Source organism: Punctularia strigosozonata (assembly GCF_000264995.1).
Source record: "Punctularia strigosozonata HHB-11173 SS5 unplaced genomic scaffold PUNSTscaffold_2, whole genome shotgun sequence".
Classification (NCBI taxonomy): domain Eukaryota; kingdom Fungi; phylum Basidiomycota; class Agaricomycetes; order Corticiales; family Punctulariaceae; genus Punctularia; species Punctularia strigosozonata.
In genome coordinates this window covers 326055-349449 of record NW_006767434.1, presented here as the reverse complement: position 1 = coordinate 349449, position 23395 = coordinate 326055, and the positions used below count along the sequence as shown (strand labels likewise).

The following is a 23395-nucleotide window of genomic DNA, read 5'->3' as shown; positions in this document are numbered from 1 at the left end:
AAGACGGACGCCCGTGCAGCGCGATGGGCAGAGGAAGTCGTTCTTCTGGGGGAGGAAATGCGGCGGACTATCGTATGGATGGAGTGGAAGGCTGAATGGTGGCTATCTCAACCTGCTCGTCGTACCGACATCTCTGAAAGTCTCCGACACTCCCTCGACGCCTCCGCCTGTAAGCAAGCATCGATACTCCGTCGGCAAGTGCGCGGTTTTGCGGCGAAGTGGGTCCCAGTGCTCCTCAAACACAACCTCGGCAGCGACTGGGTAGGACCATACATCAAGTACGGCAAACCGCGTAAACGCAAGCTTGCTCAGGACAGGCTGCGGCTCAGCCTGGCTCAAGGTGCTGACGCCGGCGCCGTTGCTGCCGCCGTCGAACCCGGTCCCGCAACGGCCACTATTGCGGAAGCTGGTCCCGCCGACTTTGGACCTGCCGCTGTCGCTGCGGACGTCAACAATGTTCCGAACTCAGCTCGCGATGCCGCAGTCACTGACGACGCAGATTCTCGTCTTGTCTCATCCTCGCCAGCTTTGGTTTCCCAACACGATTTCGATTCCTTTGAGGACGACATCGACGACGACAACGTGGCCGATCCGGAGCAGCTTCTGCAAGATGCATGGGAGGGATACTTAGACGACTAGTGTATATATTACTTCAAATGTACATGTAACAGAGCACAAATGCGCATTCCGCTCATCTATAGGACTTAGAAGAATTCACAACTTAGAGCAGCGCACGCTTAGCGCCCTGTGGGAGGAAACCCGGCGGCTCGGGTTCTATGACACGTGGCGAGACTCGGTCAATGGGCGGTGGATGCTCAATATAGAAATCCGGCAGCCAGCACGTGTTATGCCAACTCAGGCCCAGGCACATGGCGATCTGCACTGCTTCGGCATCTCGGCGGCACTTTATCAAGCATGACGTAGACAAGTTGCACCAAGGAATGTCGGGCACACGGCGCGCAGTCACCTCAGGCACCCCATGTACGGACGCCTCTAAGGTGTATCTCTCCCACCTCATTTTTGCTCCCAAGAGGTGTTGTCGTCCGTAAATATGATGCATCCACGTATTGTGGACGACAATCCGACGACATATACATTGGACAATCCACGATCCATCGTTCGTGCAGAATACACGTCAGCTACAACGTTGCTCGTGGTCTTCTCTATATAGATGTGTTCATACCTAGTGCCCAAGTATCTTCTCTACGATGCACGCCTGTAAAGACAGGTTTCAGTATGCAAAGGACTTACTATGGAACGCCCATGTGGATTTCTGATAAGTTGGGGCGCATTGGGGCGGCCATATTGTACCTTCGCGGTGTTAGGGGTCCGATTGCGAAAGGTTGGTAGGTAGGTAGGTAGGTATATTTCCGGCGCAATTGTGCTCCCTTCATTTCCTTTGGCATAGACCGCACGAACTACCCACATGTTGTTTTGCAACTCGTACCTTCTCATAATGAAATTCTTCGTGCTTGCCATCCAACACGCGTCCATCCCGTACTACTGGATAGCATCCGGGCATCGATATCAACCGTCTGTTCATGCTGGCTTAGACAGCTGTATATTCCGAGCCGAGTGGGTGACGGAGAAACATCTCCGGTCACGAACATCTCGTGTGGACAGCCCTTCGCATATGTACGCGTGGATCGTCCACTAGGACTGCCCTTCGCACATGTACGTGTGTATTGTCCAGCAGGTCTTCCAGCAGCGTTATGGAATGCTGGAACATCCACTACATAACACTGTGGATAGCCATATATGTACGTGGATCGTCCAACAGCACTGCAAAATATACGATGGAATGTTGGAGCATCCACATTGAGCACAGTGGATACATCCTGTCCGTGTGGACTGTCCAACAGGACTTTTAGCAGAGTGATGGAAAGCTGGAGCATCCACCGTGGACATGGTGGACGACTCCCGTGTTGCCCATGTAGATTGTGGACGGTCCACACTACGTAACCCGCGGGGCTCTGCAGTGTGGACAATCCACCTCGTCGCCGGATGCATGGTATACGAAGCTGGATGATCCAACTCCAACTGCAGCGATGTCTCCCGCATTATGGATGATCCAGCGACGTTACCCACCTTGGCGAAGGTGGACGGTGCACATTTCTCATGCTGCGTCTCGCTGGGCTCAACGGGCTCAATGTAGGTCGTCCGTAAGATACATAAAAGTTTAGCACTACTACTGAAGTCTCGAGCGCTTCGGGCTATAAAACACATCGCCGGCGGTGTCGTACATACCTGAGAGTTCTGCGTAAGAACGTTAACATGGCACTGTAGAAGAACATCACTCACGTGAAGTCAGGGGGTCATCAAATGCATCTTCCGAATGCACCTCCGACGTAGACGGCAATGCAAACGGGATGGGACGCGGGACGGAACGCGCCAGGTTAAATCCCGCAGAGCCTCCCGTACCGATCATATCGGCCCTCCGATGGGCAACACCAAATCTAGATCGTGCTGTGGGCGTTGCTGGATCAGCTGTACTATCCGACATAGCGGGCAAATAGCGATCAGCTGCTGAAGCCGATGAGCTGGCACTTGGTGTTGATGTCAAACGCCGAGAGGCGGAGCTTGGGGAGCTGTAAATCAACGATGGAGTTGATGGTGCCGATGACCAGGGAAGATCAATCCACGCGTCGGAAGGCTGACCGCTAGTATGAAGATACATGTTCTCGACGCTTTCAATGACCGCTGCCAGAGCCTCGTTTGAATCGTCGTTGTCGGACAGATCGACTGGATTCCCTTCGACGTCAACATAGTCGTCCGGATCGTCCGGATCATCTGGGATGCAGTGATCGAATGCTGCCTCCTGTGAGTATGCGGGGTTAGACAACTCGGAGGACCAGAGCTCGGGTCCCGATGCAGAAGCGGGTGTCGATGCAGATGCCTGCATTTCATGCTGGATGCCTTCGGTTATCTCCTTTGACGTTGGGCCCCACGACCCGTCCCAAAGTTCACCACTGTCTATATCGCCGACTCTTCGGCGCCATGTCACAATCAGGCGAAGCAGTTCACCACGCCGCATCCGCAGTTGGTGCACAACTCCGTCCTCGCCATCTGATATGCCCATGTACGTTAGCATCGGAGAGACCATCGAATAACCAGCACTTTCCGTGAGACTTAATAGCATATTCAATCGCTTCCCACTCTGCCCGCGCCCATTCTTGCAAAATCGACCTCTCCTTTCTGATTCTCGACAGTTCCTCTTCGCATCGCCGAACCTCTAGCATCGCCCGAATTCCTTTCCTGACCTGCTCGTCCGCGAGCCAGAGAGGTGGCACTCCGTCCGTCGACGCCGTCTCATCGTCCAAGAGCCCGGTATCTTGCCAGATATTGTCGTCTACGTCCAGGGTCCATAGTTTGGTGAGGTCGATTTCATCGGGGACGACTGCACCCGGCGGTGCTTGCCCTTTCCGAACGAGTTCGCCCATTTCTCGACATTTGGCATTGTACAGGCGGGCATGCGACTGGATAGCTGGTTCGCGTCGCTGCACTGCTTGACTAGTGTGAGTGGACAATTTGCGGTCTGTACTGAGGCGATGAGCGGAAGAACAGCTCAATCGCGATTGTACTTGCCAGACGACTGCGTACGGATCGATCTTTTCATTTGGGCTAACTCGAACTTTCGCTGTCGGAGACGTTCACGTACACGGGTCTTCAACGCGAGCGCGTTCATTCGGACCTCAAGGAACTTGTTCTTGCGAACATCTGTGAGAGCGGCGACATTCTCGAGGCTCAGCTCGTCATAGTACTTCGTGCGTCTAAGTTGCACACGGGAACGGTCATCATTAAGCCGCTTGATGGTGGATGTCGTGGTAGGGTCCGCATTCCCGGTTAGAACTTTTCGTTCTTCCATGGCGATGTACTTGTCCAACATCTGGATTTGCTCGTCCATCCGCAGGATGGCATCGATTGCTTTCTCGCCCGCGTTCTTAGATTGACCTAAATCAAGCTTGTTTCATGTATCGCAACTGGGCTAGTACAGCGCTCACGTTTGATTGGCCTCGTCTGCGCTGCCTGCTGTGCAACCCACTGACCATCGAGTACTTCTAGGTCTACGTTGCACTTCCGAAGCTCCTCGTTAGCCTCAGCTAACCTGGCAAGGCATAGATTATGTTTCCTGGATAACCAATGACCCAGCGCACGTCTGTGAGTGGAGTCTAGGTGGGCAATCTGGGAGTCTAGAACATATAGGCGCTGATGATACTGCGCAAGGTCGGTGAGTGGCATTATCGTGTATTTGATGCATGAAACTCACTCCACTAACTCGCAGCACAGCGACGAGATGGTGGATTGCGCTCCAGAATCGCTCGCAACCCTCTCCATCGCAGAGACCGAATCCCTTGCATTTGCGGGGGTGATATACTAGCTGACAGGGCCATTGATGCCCATAAGCGTGAAAGACAGAGATTGCGAAGACGATGCGATTGCTGCATTCGGAAAGAAACTTCCATCTATAGCAGCTGCGGTGAAGCTGACATCCGATATCGTACAGGATACCCATGCGATAGGAGGTCGGGAGGTGCTGGAAAAGCTTCCTGAGGAGAGCGAGGGAATAGTGCTGGCGTTCACCAGCACTTCTCATATTTGCGATCCACAGTACGCGATCGTGTCGGCAAATCAAAGCCATAAGGCCGGTGTCTTCAAAGAAGTTCGTACTTGCCTTCTCACGTTGCTCGTCGGCAGCTTTGAAGGAAGATTCGCACCCATCGAGAACGGAATTGGGCACCCGAAGCGGACCTTCGCACTTGTCCTCCTCGACGTCAGGCTGCGTGGCCGACTCCGTGCTATCAACACCATGACGTCTCTTGCCTTTGCGCTTAGTTCGCGTCTTGTCTTCCGCGTCGGACTGGGAGGGGCGGCTGCCGCTCGATGACTTGCTTCGTAGCCGTGCCACCTCCTCTTCCATTTGCTTGATCTCCATATCCAATATAAATACCGAGTTTGGGTGATACCGTGGAGGATCCCGGCGAACGGGGCGTGCCTTGGGCTGCGAGCGGCATGATGGAGTCGAGTCCACATCCTTGTCCGATTTCTTCTCCGGACGGGGCGCCTGACGCTTCTGTGTGAAACAGGCATCGAGGCATGCTATAGCGTCAAATCTATGAGGATGTTTGAGCTTCATAAACACAGATGAGCATTGTCACTTACCCCTCAGCATCTGCGTCGTCGTGCGGCTTCCCAAAGCATAGGAAGCATCTGGATCTTAGATACTTGCTTGGCAGATTTCCATCCGCGTGTTCACCTGCGCGACCACTTTTCGGAGTCGAGCTGCCTGGAAGTCCTCGATGCGATTCGTCAAAAGGGTTTAGAGGTTGCGGGCGGTTGTTCGTTGCAGATGCACGAGGCTGCGATGAGGTTCCCTCCGCGGAGCCTGGAAGCCGAGTATCTGCGTCCTCGCTTGCGGCAGCTTCAAGGGTGGTAGATCTGTGAGATCGGGTAATTGTCGCTGAAAGTGAACCGGTTTGAAAGTAAGTACGCAAAAGGAATGTTTGCATGACATGCGCTCACTGGCTGTTTTCTCCATCTCCATCCTTCTCCGCGCATCATCGATTTTATTCTCTATCCTGTGCGCAACGCTGGCCGTCAGGTGGTTATACCACTGCAGTGCATTACCAAAGCGGCGCCGAAGAGAGTCCTAGCTTGAAAATCAGCTTCCTTTCCGCGAGTCGAGGATAAACCTTCAGCGTACCCGAGTACGCAGTTTATACTCCCGAACCCCGAGAAAACTCTCCAGTGTAGATGCCCAGGCAGTGACATTGGGTGCGATGTTCAAGAAGAGCGTCGAGACTAGTTCCAACATGTTGAGGTCGAATGCCAATGACGGCATGTGAGGCGCGCAAGGAAAAAGCCCCCGAAGTAGAAGGTGTTGTGCCACGGGTGTACAGTCACATAAAGATAAGTTGACCGTCTCGAGGCCTATTACACGATGTTCATTCGAGTAAGAACCGACAGAAGTACGCGTAGCTTACGATTGATATACACCCCAAGAATCTTCAGTGACCGCTTTTTGGCAGCTTCAGGGCATGAGCACGGTGATATACACGGTGGATTGAGCCGAAGGTTGTTGGTCCATGCTAAGTAGTCCAAGTAAGGCATCTCAAGGGCCGGAATCACGGTTTCCTGCCAGCGGCGAGACTGGTTGACCTTTTTACGGGCGTAGCGTTCCTTGTCTCGAGCAGGTTGCATCGGACCATCAAAGTCCATAGATAGCATTGAAAAGTTATGCTTGTGGGGGGTTTGCTCTTCATTGGCATCAGGAGGTGGCAAGCCATGGGATGTACTCTTCCTCTTGTAGTTCGACGGGTACTGAGCGTATGTGCGGCCATCCGGTAAAGCTATCACCGGGATCGGTGCACCGTCTTTGTGAGGCGGGAGGACATGGCGGGCAGTATAATGCGGTCCTTCGACCAAGCCCCGTTGCTGGAATCCTGGTTGGTTCGGATCCCGTAGTACACTGCGGGGTACTCGCATGCTTATTCTGGAAGACAGTGCGTAGCGTAGGCAAACGGATACGGTCCCTCAGTGGTAATAACCCGCGTCGGGCACGTCATATCTCATCCTGGATTATCCACGCTGTCCCTCGTCCGCAAGACATGTTCTCGTATCTTAGAGCTATCTACTACCAGTTGTGGTGCGCTGTCTGTCGTCGACAGTCATCAAACAGAAGGAATCAATGTAGGGAGTTCACACATTGTACGAAGAAGGTCGGGTGGCGACGACTGATGTAACAGAGCGGGCAGCACTCAAACCAGCGTATCAATGATCTCCGTGCGCACGTAGTTCGCTGAGCCCAAATGTATTACTTCTACAGTTGAGCGAGCCTGGGAGGGTCGAGGATAATGGATACGTGATGGGTAAACGAAAGGGTTGACGACGGCCTGCCGGAAGAAGAAGCCGAGATAAGAGGGAAAGGAGTGAAAATGAAGGGAAACGAATGGATATTATACGCACTGGACGGAGGTGGTGAGCTGCCCGAGGCTGTTGGTCGACACGAGCTCGCAGCCCTCGCCAAAGCAGTTGAGAGTCTTGACGGACTCGGTCGTCGTCGGGCTAGCCCATAACGTGAGCGCGCAATCGGTGGGGAGTGGCACGACAGGGCAATCTCACAGAGGGATGGCCGTAAGCTGGTTGGCGCTGTCCGTGAACGCGGCGACGCATTCGGATGTCGACGCGCCGGCGAAGCCTGCACAAATCGTCATCGTGAGCGGTTCGGCCGCCATCGTCGATGGCCTGTAGATGGCGGTACAGGTACGAGTGACGCCTAGGGTAAGGTATAGTCATAACCACACTCACATCTAACATGCGTGCACACCTTTCCTGTATCTTCCTATCCGATTCATGCGTAGGCAAGCAGCGCTGAAGTCCGGGCCCATCAGCGATCTTCGAGTCAACGCGAGACGAAGTAGAGGCAGGCTGATTCGGCAGCGGCAGATGATACCCACATCGATCGGGAGGACGAGGTAAGTTGGGGTCGAGGGCAAGGACCGCTGGTCCTCCATAAGCGGATGCATCACGTGATTAGCCGATAAGCCCTCGCGTCCCGCGCGATCGGCAACTCGCCGCTTGCCGCAACTGTGCCGATCGGCTTTCCATTAACACAAGAATTCTTACCTACCGGTATGTTTCCGTTTCCATTTATTCCGGTCGCGGTTTGAGATGCGTTTAGAAAGCACACTAGAAGAACAACCAGAATGTCGAAGAAAATCTTGCCCGTCTCTGGAGTTCGTGCGACTGGCAAGCCGCGCCCCAAGGTCGGTGATCCTTTTTTATGCTACTCGCAGGAACTAAGTAAGTTATACGAATGAAGAGAGCCTTTACCGGAGTTTGAAAATCTGAGATGAGAGATGCCCATTAAGGAAGTCGAAGCATGGGATGAGAGGTGGTGAGATAGTCGCATGTCATAGGCAGGGAATTTGAATTGGATCTGCCTTCAACGGAATGCATCGGTGCGTAGAGAGCGGTCGATCAGAAAGAATAGAACGAGTACCAAGGATTGTAAGTTGAGTGAAGACGAGGTGACCGGCAGAACAGGCACCCGGAGCTCGGGAGCATCAATGAACTCCGTATTTCCATACTACTCCAGCCTGGAGGCATCGCTTCTTCAGCTCGACAGGGCTCGGGAGGATCAAAGAGGATGAGGGCAATTAAGCTTCCTTCACGAAACCCTTCAGCTCAGAGATACGTTCAGCCGCATCCGGGGCGCCGCCAAAGCGGTGACGGGCTTCCATCTGGGGGCGGGGTAAACGTCTGGGTCGGAACGCGGGTAAGGGCGGCGCCAGTCGCAGATTCGATTCCGGAGGAGATGTCAGACGCCGTCTGAACTACATGTCTACTTCATACTATGTGCGAAACGTGGTTCAGTACTGTATAGAAAGTGTCTGATAGGAAAAAAAGGAATGTGTACCGGGTATCACAAGCCAGACACAGGAGGGCAACGCGAACGACGGCTGGAAGAGCATGCACGCTGAAGCTCGGAAGCACCGACGAACCCCGTGCCTGCATTGCGCACACTTCTCCTCCCCAAAGGCATCACCTCTTCAGTTCAACGGGCCCGGGAAGGGTGAAGGACAATGGGTATATTGCGAAGATGCACCGGGGTGAGCAGCGACGGGAAGCTTCCATGATGCTGGAGCATAGAGGTGGTTTACGTGCATACGTGCCTCTTCCAGCCTCGAGCAACTACCCCCGAGAATAACAATATGCAGGGCAAGCGCCGCTCGGGCCTAAGCGCGTCGATGTTCGGACTGTAGGCGCTGACCTCCCCTACCAGAGAAATTCGTCTTCAGCTTGACGGGCATGCGCGGGGGTGGAGAGGGTGAAAGGTGTGGTGGGTAGATAGGAAGCGGCGTGGATGATGGAACGGTTGGAGGCGCACAAGGCGCTATGTCCCAGCAGGATGAAACCGCGTCAAGGGAAGGTGGAGCAAAGCTTTGCGCATCCTGGAAGGAATGAAAGAGGGGTAGATGGGCGTCGAGCAGCGTGGGGCACGCTAGAGCGTGGAAATCGGGTCGCCAGCCTCCATGCTCACCTCCGTCTAGTCCTGAAGTCCCCTTCATCTCGATATATTGAGGAGGATGTATGCACGCCAAGCGGAAGTAAGGAGAGGTGGATGATGATGTCGCTTCTTCGGCACACATATACACGTTCGGATGGAACCTATGGCTGTCTCTTCTTCAACGCGGTGGGTTGGCACGAATACATGCGTATATGCCCTACGTAGGGCGGAGACGGCTGGCTGAGGGGAAAATGAACGGGTGAGCAAGAAAGCATTGCCATTTCAATGCGTACACACTGTTCAATGGACACCGAGACTGTTCCTTCTTTAACATTCTTCAACGCGCGTAGGTTGGTGCAGGTATTTGCGTTTCTGCCGAGCGTAGGGCAGAGACGGCTGGCTGGAGAAAACATGAACGGGTGAGCAAGAAAGCGTGGCTGACTGGGCATGCATATGTACCTTTCGATGGACACCGAGGCCGTCTTTTTCTAACATGGTGGATTGGTGTGGGTCTATGCCTCTCTGCCGAGTGCAGGGCGGAGACGGCTTGCTGGAGAGACAAAAGTGGGTGAGCAAGAAAGCGTCGCTAATTCAGCATGCATACACACCTTTCAGTGGCCACTGAGGCCATTCCTTCTTCAACACGTGTCGCTTAGTGTAGGTCTATGCATATCTGCGAGCATGGGGGAAAAGACCGCTGGAGAAGAGTTCAAAACGCTCAGTTGTCTGCTGTCTGACCAGGAATCGGGTTGAGATGAGCTAAGGCGTGGAACCGTTGATTGCACGAGCGGTCGGAGTCTCAATATGGATGCGCCTGACAAGCATTGCATGGACTTCACGGCCGAAGAGGACGGCTGAGTTAGATAGATGTAGTAGCTGTTATACTGCATGTACTTAGCTTAATACTTGCGGTGCATTGGCTTCGGCTCACTGGATCCCCGCCGAGATTGCAGACGTGCCACCCGTGCAAAATCGTGCAGCGCGGCTACCGGTGTTCCGCTTTCGGCCGCGGGACATCATACACCCAAGCTAAGCCTGAATTGTCAATCCGTAGTCCGCTCTCTTTCATACTCATAGGACGTGAGCATTGAGTGATTTTATCGAGAACACAGGATGCAAATATCAGAACTAGTAGCGAATCCACATCGCCAAGTTATGATCCCAATGCTTCAAGGTAACCTGCATCCCTTCGTTCTCCTCCTTCAGTCGCGCATTCTCCGCTCTGAGCTGGACATTCTCCGCCATGATGGCATATATGATATGGGGAGCAACGTCCCTTGGGAAGACTATTCAGTAGGTTTCAGCATCAGGTAAGTCCGATATGACGACTTAACATACCGTTACCGATATCTTTATAGCCGCCGGCAAGGATCGTGTCCTTGTCGTCGAGGGATGTGTTGGCTTTGGTATTCATAGCTGTATTGTGCATTCAAAATCTATCAGAAGTCAGGATGCAAGGTAGACTACTCACCCGTCTTGCCAGAGTGATGGATTCGTCTAAGGAGGATGCCCACGTTGTTGCTGTGCTGCACTGCTGTGACATAAGCCAGGGTGTGGCACCGACGAAATGATGACAAAGCATAGCCCAGAAGGGAAATACCCCCGTTACAACTGCACGTGCAAGGAGCCTTCGAGATTACCACAGCACAGAACTCAACGCTCATCGGCGACCTCTCCTGCCGTTGTTTCTCCTCTTCATCGGCTCCTACTTCTCTGTGACGTCCTCAGATTGATCGGTCTACTTCACCGGATTACGGCTGGTAGTCCTTGTCCGTGTAGGGCTCGCTGACTGGAATCACCTCGTCCTTCATCGCGAACCGAGTCGTGGCGCTCACTGAGGCGTGCACGCGCAGCGTCTCCCGGATCACGGCATCGAGGTAGGGTAGCGCGTTCAATTTTTCCATGGTCGGGGTGTCGGGGAAAGCAATTCCTCGCGGAGCTTGCATTGGACATCTTGGTTCTGAGTGAGCGCAAAGAGGGCCCAGGTGGTACCGGTTGACGTCGTTTCGTGGCCGGCGACCATGAACGTCGGGATCTCTGCATGCAGGTCAGTCAGATGAAGCAGGGCGAGTGATAAGATGAATTAAGGACGCATGGGAAAGGATGTCGTGGTCACTCAGACGTTGCTCTTCCGGAATGTCAACCGCCATGTTCGACTTGATCAGGAGACTGAGAAGATCACGTCCTGGTCAAGGCAATCTGAGTATGGGGACCAAGGTCGACCATGACGAGGGGAGCTACCTTGTACGTTGCCCTTCTCGACGTGCGCTCCGTGCTTCTCAGCACGGATAGCCGCCTTTCGCTCAGAGATGAGGGCATAGCCAATGCACTTCATCGTGTTCTGTGCATACTCGATAGTACGATCACGCTCGGTTGGCTGCCAAGGTACGATTAGCCAACCTTCGTCGTAAGGAGAGGGTCGTGGGACGCACGATCTTCCGCAAGATCGGGATGCGAGCCTGGAGGAGCGTCCAAAAGTGCGACCCCTCCGTCGCGCTGAACATGGTCGCCATCGCCTCGTTGAGCTCGTTTGGCTTTCCACCCTCGAGCGAGTCGAAGCTGTAGTTGAACTGGGCGAGGCCGATGATGTCCAGCGTCGCCTGACTGAGCATATCTGGTGCAATCCCTTCGAGTGCGACGAAGTGGGCAGTTGTCATATATGGGTGCTCAATTCCCATTTTAGGTGTGGCACGTGACGGCATTCGCCTGCCACATCTGCATTGATCGCGTCCTGTATCCTCGTATCCTAGAGGGTGAAGGCAGTAAAAAAATTCACAGACTGGCAATAGTATAGACCACACAATATCTTAGTATCAATTGTTTTGCCTTTATATTGAACTCAGTAGATCACATTTATATGTTTCACGCTATGGTGAAGGTAATGTGCCTATCGCAAATGGTGCAAGCAATAATCGCTATATTTAACAATGGAATACAGTTTCAACACATGCATACGTTACAAACCTGGCTCGGATCTATGTCAAGCTCAGCCGTTGTACTGATAGCGGCACACCAAATTGCCATGTATTTGCGAATCATTTCCATTATCAAAAATTTCGCTCATGATGAACTAGACTCTATGATGCGGCATCAATTAGGTATATGTACCGTAGACTAGATGTAGAAAATCAGGACTGTTAAAATCATAATTGATTGCACAGGAGCAGATCTTTGGAAACCCGATGAGAGCAACAGGGATGAAACTTTTTATAGCATGCCCTATAGCCACCATCCAGCCTGGATATTCTGCACGTATACTTTTGAAGGCATATAGAACAGTTCTGCAAGTTATTGTGAGGTATACACTAATTTTGCTCTCGCAGTGTCTTCAACTGGCCTGAACGCAACGATGTATCCATGTGAATGTACGTATGACTTGCATCGGTTGCGAAAAGTCGTCCGTTCGGGCTGATTCTTTGTGTGTCCCATATAGACGCCTATATAAGGACACCATTCGCGAGAAATGCACGAAAACGGTCGTTTGGCCTCACAATGAACAAAAACTCGTCGACGACCGCCTCAGGCACCGCTCTATTTTTGGCACACGCACGTCTCGTCTCAAGATCGTGCAGTTCTCGTGCCTAGAAATGAGTGGTTTCGCGACACAATCTCTTTGCATGATCTGATGACTGACTACCGCTGAAGAAACGTCCCGATTTACGCTTTTTCCGCGGTGGACTTTCGTCTCAACGCGCACAATTTGCTTCCGCGTCGGTAACTTCCGACGCGCGCAATTTGCTTCCGCCCATGCCAGCCAGCTTGCCCTTGTCAACAACGGACTGTAGCTCGATCGACTACATCGCGTAGTCCGATCAGAGTCGCGATGGTTTACTTGCAATGACATACACAATTGGATGAATGTACGTACTATTAGCAGGTCTACATGCATTGACAGCGCAAATCTATCTACACAGTACCTTCTTCCTCAGCACTCCCGGTGATTGTGATTGCAGACCAGTCCACAGCAGTACCCCAGTCAGCAGCTAAATCCTGCCGAACCTCAAACCTGCTGATAGGCGCAAGTCCCGTAAACGATACCCCATTCCACGACGAGCACAGACTCTCCCATGCGCCAAGAAGCTGCTGTTCAAGAAGTGAGTACACAAACTCGGTAAAGCCGACTCCAGCTCACGTCTTGTGTTGCTTGATTCTGCAGATTTGCGTCCTGCATTCCGCCGTGTGCCATTACACGCCGTAAGTACGCCTTGCAATCCAAGAATTTCTCGCTGTTGACATCACTGAACATGCGCTGCAGCCGATGGTAGTTATCGATATGCCAGGCAATGACGTCGGAAGCGCCGCATCTTCGAAACTTGAGATGATTTTGGAGGTAAAATACAACGTCCCAAGTCTGCGCATATTGGCTCTAACCCTCAGACGTTTAAGGCGACGGAGAACTTACTTCATCAGCGCGGATATCCAGCCAGCCGCGAAACGGACTGCTGGCTAATCTGTCGTCTACACCGAACATCAACGCAGCTACATTCACTCCACGTGGAAGCCCGAAGTCAGCAGGTCCCATGAGTGCGGAGCGGTTGGTACTCCCAATCGCTTCGACTTGCGACATCCTCCACAGATTATATGCCATGTCGAACCGCTCCACGACCTCCTGCAGATGCACTTCAGAAACGGGCGAAGACATTCATCCTGCAGCAATCACCTCCATATAGGGCTCGTCGGGCTTTAGGTCAGTGCTCGCACAAAGCCAAGCTAGGTATGTCGCTGCACTTGTGCCATACAGGATCTTCTCGCGATGATAGTTGACTATATGCGGCAGTATGATCGTTTCTCGTCGAGCCCTCGAACCACGTCCCACCATCAACAGCGAGATAAATACGCTCGTCTTTGTGCTGGTAAGTATCCAGTTGATATCGTGTCATTGAGAGAATACTGACCTCAGTGCATCTGCCTCGGTTCGTTGTGTATATAAGCTGTTTCAGCCTCTCAGGAGTCGGGAACTCCTGTAGATCGACTTCCTCCGGGTCGAGAAGATAACCAGGATAGTTCGTCAGCGACATGGCCAGCGTTCGAAGGTTTAGGAAAGCCCTGTCAAGGTGGGTGAGACGGGCATTGGGCTGAAATTGCGAGTCGCCCCGACGTTGTCGCGTTCGCCACTGCTGCCGGGTCTTCCCGTTGTTTTCGGCACGGAAAAACTATCCTATCAAGCAGCCTTGTATCACGATCACGTTGGAAACGGTAATTACTGCATGGTGCTATCGGGTAAGCTGAACATCATGGCCTGCGGAAACGATTTGATCGAAACATCCCCTTAGCCCCAAAATTGTATTCCCTCCGCAGCGTCACCTCGCGTAGCCCAGATTTGGTGAATATCCATCTCGAAAGGGATACCGACGGTGCGCGTCAGCGGCGTAAGCCGTTCTAGTGCCGTAATCTCAATCCCGGACCAACGTGTGTATAGCGCACAAAAACGAAGGGAAAGATCCTTTATCACCCGTCAGCTGGTAGAAAAAGCAGAAACAGTTCGAGCCAAACCGCCTGAGACAAGGGGACTTCGGTGAGATCAACTTCTCCGAGGGTGAGCACGCGTTTGAGGTACTGATCAGCGTTCACGGCGCAGGCCATCCGTAGCTGATGAAAGTTTGCCATGTGGTATTCCACGAAGGGGCTGTTTGCAAACGTGCCGGCTCCGAGTAGGCTGCCATTTATCATGTGCCGCAGTAACTCACGAGCCTAACGTGTAACCAGGATCAGAAGCAATGTCATACAGTGGACGTGTCCACTCGCCTCGGAAGAACGATCACTCCAATCCAGGAACCATGGGCTTCCCAGGAGCGGCTCGTATCGATCCCCGGTCGGCTCAGGATGTGAGGACCATGTCGTCTCGCGAACAAAGCCACGCGTATTGAATCCGGCGAAAGGGACCAGCTGATTCCGCGCGTATACGATGATAGGGAACGTTCGAGGGTTGCGAAACTGTCTGCCTGACCAACGCTCGTAAAGCACGGAGAATACCGATACGAGCCTCTGGATAAACAAATCAGCCAACACTGTTGACGTCCAACAAGCAAAAATGGGTGTCACGTCGTGGACTCGATGACCGGTAAGTCGAACTTCTCCCTGATAAAACACCACCCTCAGATACTGATCTGGTTTCGTGCCGAATAGCACCCAGTCTTGATGGAAGAACCACAGGTGCTGCGCCACGATATTGGTCAGCGGAGCATCATTGCTCGGTAGGTACGCCAGCTCTCGAGCAAAGACATGTGCCTGATTGAACATGTTAGATCGCTGATGAGCTTGTCACGATGACCTACCAGAATCTGGCGAGCGACGGCCAACTCTTGATAATTGCTCACGCGATCCTCCTCGCTGACGTTAACCTCCTTCATGCGTTCCAGCAATGCGTGCATTGTGGAGAGTGCAAGTTGCTTGAAGATGGTGGCAATTGCGATCGTGGAGATGGTGAGCGAACGAGCGAACAGACGTTAAATCTGGAACACGTAAAGGCCCGATCATCCCTTCGGGGTTGCTCGTATCTAGGGTTGCACAGGTATGAGCTCATCTGCATCAACAAATGCACTCTGATGGATTATCAGAGCATGCGATTGCTAATCGCAGAAAGTTTTCGCGGCTGCACCTGTCGCTATCGTCTCTTGGCCGGCGTCTGCGTGTGGGGTGGGCGTTCCACGTGCTCATGTACGAGCCCCTTGAGTGTTTGAACCGTGTTGGGCGTTCCGCGCTGCCCTGCTCGTTGATTTGGCGTGCCCAGCACTCAAGTCGTGAGTGCCAATGGTAAGTATGTAATTCTCGTCCCTATGTCCGCCTGCTGACCTACCTCTTCAGGCCGGCACTGAAGGGTCTGATGATATATCATCGACAACGCCGGCAAAAACAGATCGCGTAAAGGTGTGACTCCACGCGGTTCTTTGCACGAGTGCCGAAATGGCTTATCCTCTTCAGACTAGAAGTCATCAGCGGGAAGTCTCAGCGTTGCCGGGACCAACTCTGACCAGTGGTCGGCAGACTCGTTTGTCAAACCGACAGGTGGGCTTCATCGGTATGCTATGAGTCAGTACCACCGACCACGCACATGCAGAAACCGGACGCAAAGGAACAGGAGATCTTGAACGCAAAGAAAATCAAGCCGTCTTCCGAGGTTTGGTCGAAATTTGACAACACGAATGTGCCTTTGACACGAGTCCCCAGGTTGATTCCGCAAGGCCGAAACCTATTCGTGGAAAGGTAGCCAGGAGGGGCAAGGGTGCCAAGAGCACGGCCGGTGAAACGGCGGTAGGCCTTTCATTTGACTTCTTAGGGTTATGCTCGCATACTCAATGGATCCCGTCAGGCGTTGCAGACCAAAGATGGGGCATCGGCAAGTAGCAGCGCCGGGCCGCTGGCTATCAACACAGCGGTCCCATGCGAGCTGTCCGACCCTAATGGGGAGAAGGCGCGTGAGATCCCCGACAAGGACGATCCAACGGCTCCGCCTCCACCATCAGCCTCGCCTTCGCCTTCTCAGCCGCCACCACGACCCGAAGGCAACGACGGCGCTGATTCGCCTCCTCCTCCAACCCGCAAAGCGACAGCGAAGGGCAAGGATGCCGCCAACGGCGCCAACAAAAAGGTAAGACTCACCAGCGGATATTCAACCTTCACGAACTTAACATGCGATATCAGCTACCGCAAGGTCAGCGCGGAGCAGCGGTCGATAGCAGTGCCCAGCCGCTGGCTATCAACACAGCGGTCCCTAGCGAGCCGTCCGACCCTAATGGGGAGAAGGAGCGTGAGATCCCCGACAAGGACGATCCAACGGCTTCGCCTCCACCATCAGCCTCGCCTTCGCCTTCTCAGCCGCCACCACGACCCGAAGGCAACGACGGCGCTGATTTGCCTCCTCCTCCAACCCGCAAAGTGACAGCGAAGGGCAAGGATGCCGCCAACGGCGCCAACACAAAGGTAAGACTCACCAGCGTATATTCAACCTTCACGAACTTAACATGCGATATCAGCGAGCGCAAGGTCAGCGCAGAGCAGCGGCCAATAGCAGCGCCCAGACGTTGGCTATCGAGACGGCGGTCCCAAGCGAGCCGCTCGACCTATATGGGCGCAATGCATATGAGATCTACGACGACGACGATTTGTCAGCTTCGCCTCCGTCCTCAACGCGACCTACGGACTACTTGCCCCCGCCACGGATGGTAGGCAATGAAGGAAATGGCGCGTCGTATCTGCCGTATCTGCCAACTCCCCAAACTCCGCCACCTCACACCTACTATCGACCTACGAGCCCGGTTGAGCACGAAGACTTCACCGATGACCTTCACGACCCCCACCAGATGAGCACTGTATGTACTGCTGTGTCTATAGAGTATGCGAATCCGGAGCACTAACGTTTCTCAGAGCAGCTTCCATGGATCGGATGATTATGACTTGGACGTCCCTACCTATGCGACCGACATGCTAGATCTGTCGTACATGTTCCCTGCCCCGGAACTCACCCCAGAAAAGATAGCCCATCCGTTGGATTTCCAGGAAAGTTCTCCGATCTGGAGAACACATAACCAGACTCTGTACGATCCATATCGTGGCGTCATTCTGGAAGACGACAAGGAGGATGACGAGGAGCAGGAGCAGTACGAAAACGGAGACAACGAGAGGGAGATGGTGCCTGAGAGTGATGACGAGGAGGAGACTGATTCTGAGCTCCCCGATGAAGGGAAGGAGAACGATTCCGAGGGGAGCGAGCCTGAGGAGATTGGGGAGGAGAAGGAACTCGATTCTGACGAGAACGACGAGGAGAAGAACGGGGACGAGGAGGAGGACGGGGACAAGGAGGACGGGGACGAGGAGAAGAACGAAGACGAGGAGGACGGGGACGAGGACGACGGGGACAGGGACGAGGAGGATAGAGACGAGGAGAAGCGACACCACGAGAGGGTTCAGAGACGTGACAAGTTGCTGGATACGGGCGTAGTAGGGATTGGCAGCGAGGCTGATGGACACGAGGACGTAGGCAGGGAAGGCACGCTGAGGAACCAAGCGCCACATGTAAAGCGCTCACCTCGCAAGACAGCACGCATCGACTATAAAAGCCTATCCCGGGGTCAACCACCACGCACTAAGGATGACACACAGCATCCAAATCGCCAGGGAAGCAAAGCCAACCGGTCTGATGATGAAATCATGGAGTCCGAAGACTCTGGGGAAGATTTCCTGCCCGAACATGAGCACCGGTCGAAGAAGAAGGACGAGATGCTCCAGGAGGACGCGGACGCGTTGGACGATAGAGAGCTGGAGAGCGAAGCAGTCCCAGAAGATGACAAGACGCCGACTCGCAAGCGCAAGTCGAAGTCACGTCAGCCTGGGCACGCAAAGTCAAAGTTGGTGAAGGGAAGCCGCCCTGCTCGCCCTATGTCGAAGATGGCCCGTAAGTGTTCCGCAGCGAGGGTGTGGTTCTAGCCTGATCACATTGTAGCCGCCCACAACGAAGACAACCCGCCTGTGGATAACTCTGATTCACCTGTCGATGACATTGACGTGCCCGTGAACGACAACAACCGTGGGGATACACCAAAACAGGGAGGTGAGTACGACTAGTACAAGTATCAGCATTCTTGGCTACTGACGCGAGAGGGAAATGTCAGCCGCTTCTAAGGGCAAGAAACGTGCCGGCAAGTCGTCCTCCAAGCCTGGGCGGCTGAGCCAGGAAGACGAAAAGATGATCAAAGCCGAGGCAGAGCGCATTCAACTTTGGATATCCGAAACGGCAACAAGACTCGAGAAGCCGTTTGCAACTATCGCCAACATGCTGGGTCTGCCCGGTCTGAGCCTCCGTCGCGCGAAGAACCCTTGGTCTGTGTTTGAGGCCTGGTACGCCTACCATGCCCCTCATAAGAAAGGTGGTCCGTCTTTCCTGTCTGCCCTCATGTCGTTTCACTAACGAAAGTCGTTCAGAGGAGACTCCCGCGGACTTCAATAAACGCAAGAGCGAAGCATACCGAGACCTTCTCAAGGACGTGCCGGAGTCAAAGCGGGACGAAGTAATGAAGCCGTATATAGACTGGTACATCGACCGGCATAGGGCGTACCTCGAGCAGCTTGCGGCAAAAGGCAAGACCGGCGTTGAGGTTTCGCGAGTCGCAAACGAGTTTGCTACCTTGGTGAGTTTCGTAATCCACAGCGCAGACATATTCTCACAATCGGAATAGGCTCGCGGATATTACGTTTCGCATGGATATCACATCTCAGGTTCCGTGATCGACATCAGTCCCAGAGGGCGCGGCATGATATGGGTGGGGTCGCCTGAAGGCGAAGAGCTCAAGGTGATCCAGGAACCGGATCAGCTCGACTGGCTATCGAACCAAGGGGCGATGCTGAAGTGTGTACTTAAAGCTCGCCTTTCTGCGCCTATACATGACTTACAGATGTTGCGCAGATGTGTGAAACTTCGTCGCGAAGGGAAGGCCGCTCCGGAAATACCCAGCCAAGGAAACAGCCACGACTTCAAAGCGGCGCCGAGGAACGTTAGAGCGGACGGAAAAATCGAAGGACTGCGAGACTACCAAGTCCGCATCTTCACTGATGTCTTCAAGTGGAAACTCAGTCAGCCACGTTATCTATATCTTGCCTGAGGCTTACTAACGGTGACGATCAGGGAGGGCAAATGTAGCATTGCCTGGAACTGATATGGAATGGCAGGGCCTCCTCAATCGCATGTATCACGAAAAGATCCGATTTGTCGACTTCCATCCCAACGCTGTATGGATCGAAAAGAAGGGGTCGTACGAGTATCATCCGAAGGCAGCAGGGAACGGCCGGAGCACGAGGGAGATGGTAGCGCCATTCATGCAAAGTCCCAACGGTGCAGGCGTCAAATTCGATATACAACACTGGTCCGATCGTGAGTGAATATATATTTATGGAACGAACTGTCGATGTTCATTCGCGCCATACAGAGGAGAAGGCTTTGCCACTCGAGGATCAGGGCGAGGTACCACTCGTGCTTTGCTGGGTTGAAAACGAGGACAAGGCGATCGTCGACGGCAAGACGATCATAATACACAACTGGGTCAAGCAGATGGTGAAATACCGTGTCGCATCCACGTCCGCATGGTACCAGGACCAAGGGAGACTCAATTGGCCAGCCGAGGACGCCGACGGGAATGAAAAATCGGCCGCTGAGCCTGGCCCGTCCAAGAAGCGACGTCGATTAACCAGCCGTGTAAAAGAGACGTCAGGAGAAACGTCAGCAACGCAGCCTCCAGTGCGCGATGCCATCGATAGGGATGTTCAAGCCGATTATGAGCAGGACTGGGACTCGGTAGGCGACGATCTCAACTGATATCCCCTGGCCTAACAATCACCGAAATATTAGATGGGACAACCATGGCCAGGCTTTGTAGATCCCGCAGGACGAAGCTACGATGACGATTACATATATAATGGCGCAGGATACAGTCACGACGTCAATCGTTACCCTTCGGAAACAATCGAGGACGGCATCTATGAAGACACCGACGACGTCCAGGGTGCCGTTCCTTATACAGGAGAGTACGACGACAACAGCTCTCACGCCGAGCATGGGACCTTCGGCCCCGTTCTTGACGATCCGCAGACGACAGGTAGCCCAGACGAGTGGCAACATCTACCTGTGGAGCCTACAAGGCCCGCAATGTCCGAAACGCTGGCGTATCCCGGTCGCAGCCGATTGGACAATCAGCCTCCCAGTCGCAAAGCACCGCAGGCAGGCTCGAGCCGAGGCTATGACCACGCGTACACACGATCCGGCATGTTAGATTCGTCAGAGCCAACGTACCTGCAACCAGAATATCACACAATGCTGGTGTCATCACAGCCCGATCGCTTGGGATCAGCAACGCGGCCGGCACACCCGCCGATGCAGGCGCCGCCGATGATGAGGGGTGCGCCTGGCGCGTCAAGGTTCTCTTTGGTGCATCCCGAACGGCCGCCGATGACAACAGGCGAACCCAGTGCATCCAGGTTCGCCTCGGTGCATCCCGAGCGTCTACCAGCGCAGGGGCCGCCAACGACGAGAGGTGGGCCCAGCGCATCGAGGTTTGCCTCGGTGCAACCTGAGCGTCCGCCGGTACAGGGGCCGCCGATGTCCAGAAGCACACCGCAGCCTGACTATTCCTCAAGGTACGCTTCGATGCAACACGAGCGTCCGCCAGCGCAGGCGCTGCCCGAGCGTCAGTCCACGCAGGGACCGCCAACGACAAGAGGGGGGTCCAACGCGTCGACGTTCGCCTCGGTGCAACCTGAGCGTCCACCAGCGCAGGGGCCTCCGACGACGAGAGGAGCACGGCCGACGACAAGAGGGAGGCCCAACGCGTCGATGTTCAACTCGGTGCAACCCGAGCGTCTACAAGTGCAGGGGCCGCCAACGACGAGAGGTGGGCCCAGCGCATCGAGGTTCGCCTCGGTACAACCCGAGCGTCCGCCGGTACAGGGGCCGCCGATGTCCAGAAGCACACCGCAGCCCGACCATCCCTCAAGGTATGCTTCGATGCAACACGAACGTCCTCCAGCGCAGGCGCTGCCCGAACGTCAGTCGATGCAGGGGCCGCCGACGACAAGAGGGGGGTCCAACGCATCGAGGTTCGCCTCGGTGCAACCCGAGCGTCCACCAGCGCAGGGGCCTCCGACAATGAGAGGAGCACCGCAACCCGGCCACCCGTCAAGGTTTTCTTCGATGCAGCCCGAGCGTCCGCCAGTGCAGGCGCTGCCCATGACAAGAGGCGCACCACAACCCGAGCGTCAGTTGCTGCAAGCCCCACCGATGGCAATGGGCGCATTTGGTGCATCGAGGTCCGCATCGATGCAAGCTGAGTATCGGCCGTTGCAGCCATCGATGGCAAGGGGTGCATCCGGCGCACCGAATTTGCCGCGTGTCGTCGAAGACCCTCGGGAGCCGACCGATCACAAACGCCCTCGCCCTCGCCCTCGCCCTAGGAAAAGGAAAGCTGATGAAATAGCGACATCTGCGCGCGAGGAGGGGTAGAACCGCATATATACCGTACAGATATGTATCGACGTCATGTAGTCAAAACGTCTTCTATGTTTTAGAGAATTCGCAAACAAGGGAGCAGCGAGTATTGAGTATTGACAAAGGGCCGGTATGTCAACTAATTTGTGAAGAAGGATCGGATAGTACGGCGATTGGCGAAGTGGGATAATGGACCGTCCATCCCTGTATGCGTTCAACTGTTACCTCTGGATGATCCACATCGGCTTCCGTGTACAGTGCCGGCTGGACGATCCACGAAAGGAATACCTGAATGAAGGATCGTCCAGACTGACGAGAACGCGTGACGTTGGACAGTCCACTCCTGCAAGAGTAAGTGGCCTGTGATGGACCGTCCACAATGCGCACTGGCGGCTGGCTGGACCGTCCACACCGCGCACTCCGCGCGCGGTGGACGACCCACGATTACGATTCAACATCATGGACCGTCCATCACCAATAGTGGACTGCCCATGGGATCTGCAGACAGGTGGTTGGACATTCCATATATTGTCCGCTGTTCGATCAGCAATCCTGGATCGTCCATCGTCCGACCACCGGCAAACGGTGGGTGGTACACTGTTGTCCGAAATCCTTGGCTACACAGACAGCCCATCGAATGCGATCTAATAGCGTGGGCGGGAAGCAAACTTCATTTGATCATGATCGTAAACAGGTGAGAAAGCAGATCAGCCAAAGTTCGATGAATATGTTTACAAACTCAGCAGGAGATGCGGCAGAATAATATGACCTAGGAATACAAACAGCCGGGCCAACTTACTCTATCCAATATGATCCACGAGTATCCGTAACTTTTGCAGGTATATAGTATGTAGGATCATTCCATGGCCGGGTCTCGTGCGGTGCAACAATCGTCATTCTGCGGTGCGGCAACCCTACGCTATCAGGACCACGCCGGATATATACCAAGCCTGCACTCCGCTGCAGGACCCCAGATACCATCGAACGTTCCCATGGATGGTCCACGCATGATGAGAAGGGCCATACTGAAGTGGACGATTCCATGCCTGCAGTGGTCATAGGTGGGCGTTTCCAAACGCGCAGCCATCAAAATCCTGAAAACGTGGACGACAACACCTCTTGGAAGCAAAAATTAGGTGGGAGAGATACACCTTAGAGGTGTCCGTACATGGGGTGCCTGAGGTGGCGCAGTATGCTACGCAGATGCTAAGCAAGCGGACTGAAGGGTGCGCCGCCAGGGACGTGCAGGACACGCCGGGCGCCCTAAGCGAGCGTCGGGCAGGAACTATTGCGGGTGCTAAGCGAGCGTCGGGCGGGAAGGGCGCCCTAAGCGAGCGTCGGGCACGAAGAGCGCGGGCGCTAAGCGAGCGTCGGGCACGAAGAGCGCGGGCGCTAAGCGAGCGTCGGGCGGGAAGAGC

General features: G+C 54.2%; 6 protein-coding genes across 6 annotated transcripts; 2 read left to right on the top strand and 4 right to left on the bottom strand.

The window, feature by feature from the left end:
* Nucleotides 1-78: 78 nt before the first annotated feature.
* PUNSTDRAFT_130493 (uncharacterized protein) lies at nucleotides 79-639 on the top strand (the record flags this gene model as incomplete). Its single annotated transcript, XM_007379728.1, has 1 exon — nucleotides 79-639. One exon carries the CDS (start codon nucleotides 79-81, stop codon nucleotides 637-639), a length of 561 nt encoding a protein of 186 aa, XP_007379790.1.
* A 2284-nt stretch (nucleotides 640-2923) lies between these two features.
* Nucleotides 2924-6198, bottom strand: PUNSTDRAFT_60270 (uncharacterized protein; the record flags this gene model as incomplete). Its single annotated transcript, XM_007379727.1, has 10 exons — nucleotides 2924-3051; nucleotides 3101-3540; nucleotides 3582-3951; nucleotides 4002-4215; nucleotides 4268-4796; nucleotides 4860-5111; nucleotides 5161-5383; nucleotides 5521-5647; nucleotides 5702-5928; nucleotides 5982-6198. Coding segments are annotated over 10 exons (2727 nt in total), but the record flags the coding sequence as incomplete, so codon positions are not given.
* A 619-nt stretch (nucleotides 6199-6817) lies between these two features.
* PUNSTDRAFT_130491 (uncharacterized protein) lies at nucleotides 6818-7232 on the bottom strand (the record flags this gene model as incomplete). Its single annotated transcript, XM_007379726.1, has 3 exons — nucleotides 6818-6890; nucleotides 6964-7062; nucleotides 7120-7232. The coding sequence occupies 3 exons, from the start codon at nucleotides 7230-7232 to the stop codon at nucleotides 6818-6820; spliced, it is 285 nt and encodes a 94-aa protein (XP_007379788.1).
* A 2903-nt stretch (nucleotides 7233-10135) lies between these two features.
* PUNSTDRAFT_130490 (uncharacterized protein) lies at nucleotides 10136-10421 on the bottom strand (the record flags this gene model as incomplete). The annotated part of the gene is made up of 2 exons (XM_007379725.1): nucleotides 10136-10293; nucleotides 10346-10421. The coding sequence occupies 2 exons, from the start codon at nucleotides 10419-10421 to the stop codon at nucleotides 10136-10138; spliced, it is 234 nt and encodes a 77-aa protein (XP_007379787.1).
* A 337-nt stretch (nucleotides 10422-10758) lies between these two features.
* Nucleotides 10759-11619, bottom strand: PUNSTDRAFT_130489 (uncharacterized protein; the record flags this gene model as incomplete). Its single annotated transcript, XM_007379724.1, has 4 exons — nucleotides 10759-11044; nucleotides 11099-11192; nucleotides 11249-11384; nucleotides 11440-11619. The coding sequence occupies 4 exons, from the start codon at nucleotides 11617-11619 to the stop codon at nucleotides 10759-10761; spliced, it is 696 nt and encodes a 231-aa protein (XP_007379786.1).
* Nucleotides 11620-16058: 4439 nt separating this feature from the next.
* On the top strand, nucleotides 16059-21820 carry PUNSTDRAFT_130488 (uncharacterized protein; the record flags this gene model as incomplete). Its single annotated transcript, XM_007379723.1, has 17 exons — nucleotides 16059-16124; nucleotides 16175-16258; nucleotides 16317-16595; nucleotides 16649-16927; nucleotides 16981-17316; nucleotides 17372-18398; nucleotides 18447-18554; nucleotides 18616-18873; nucleotides 18926-19131; nucleotides 19180-19349; nucleotides 19407-19573; nucleotides 19626-19871; nucleotides 19927-20291; nucleotides 20346-20743; nucleotides 20797-21027; nucleotides 21084-21130; nucleotides 21270-21820. 17 exons carry the CDS (start codon nucleotides 16059-16061, stop codon nucleotides 21818-21820), a joined length of 4818 nt encoding a protein of 1605 aa, XP_007379785.1.
* Nucleotides 21821-23395: the final 1575 nt, after the last annotated feature.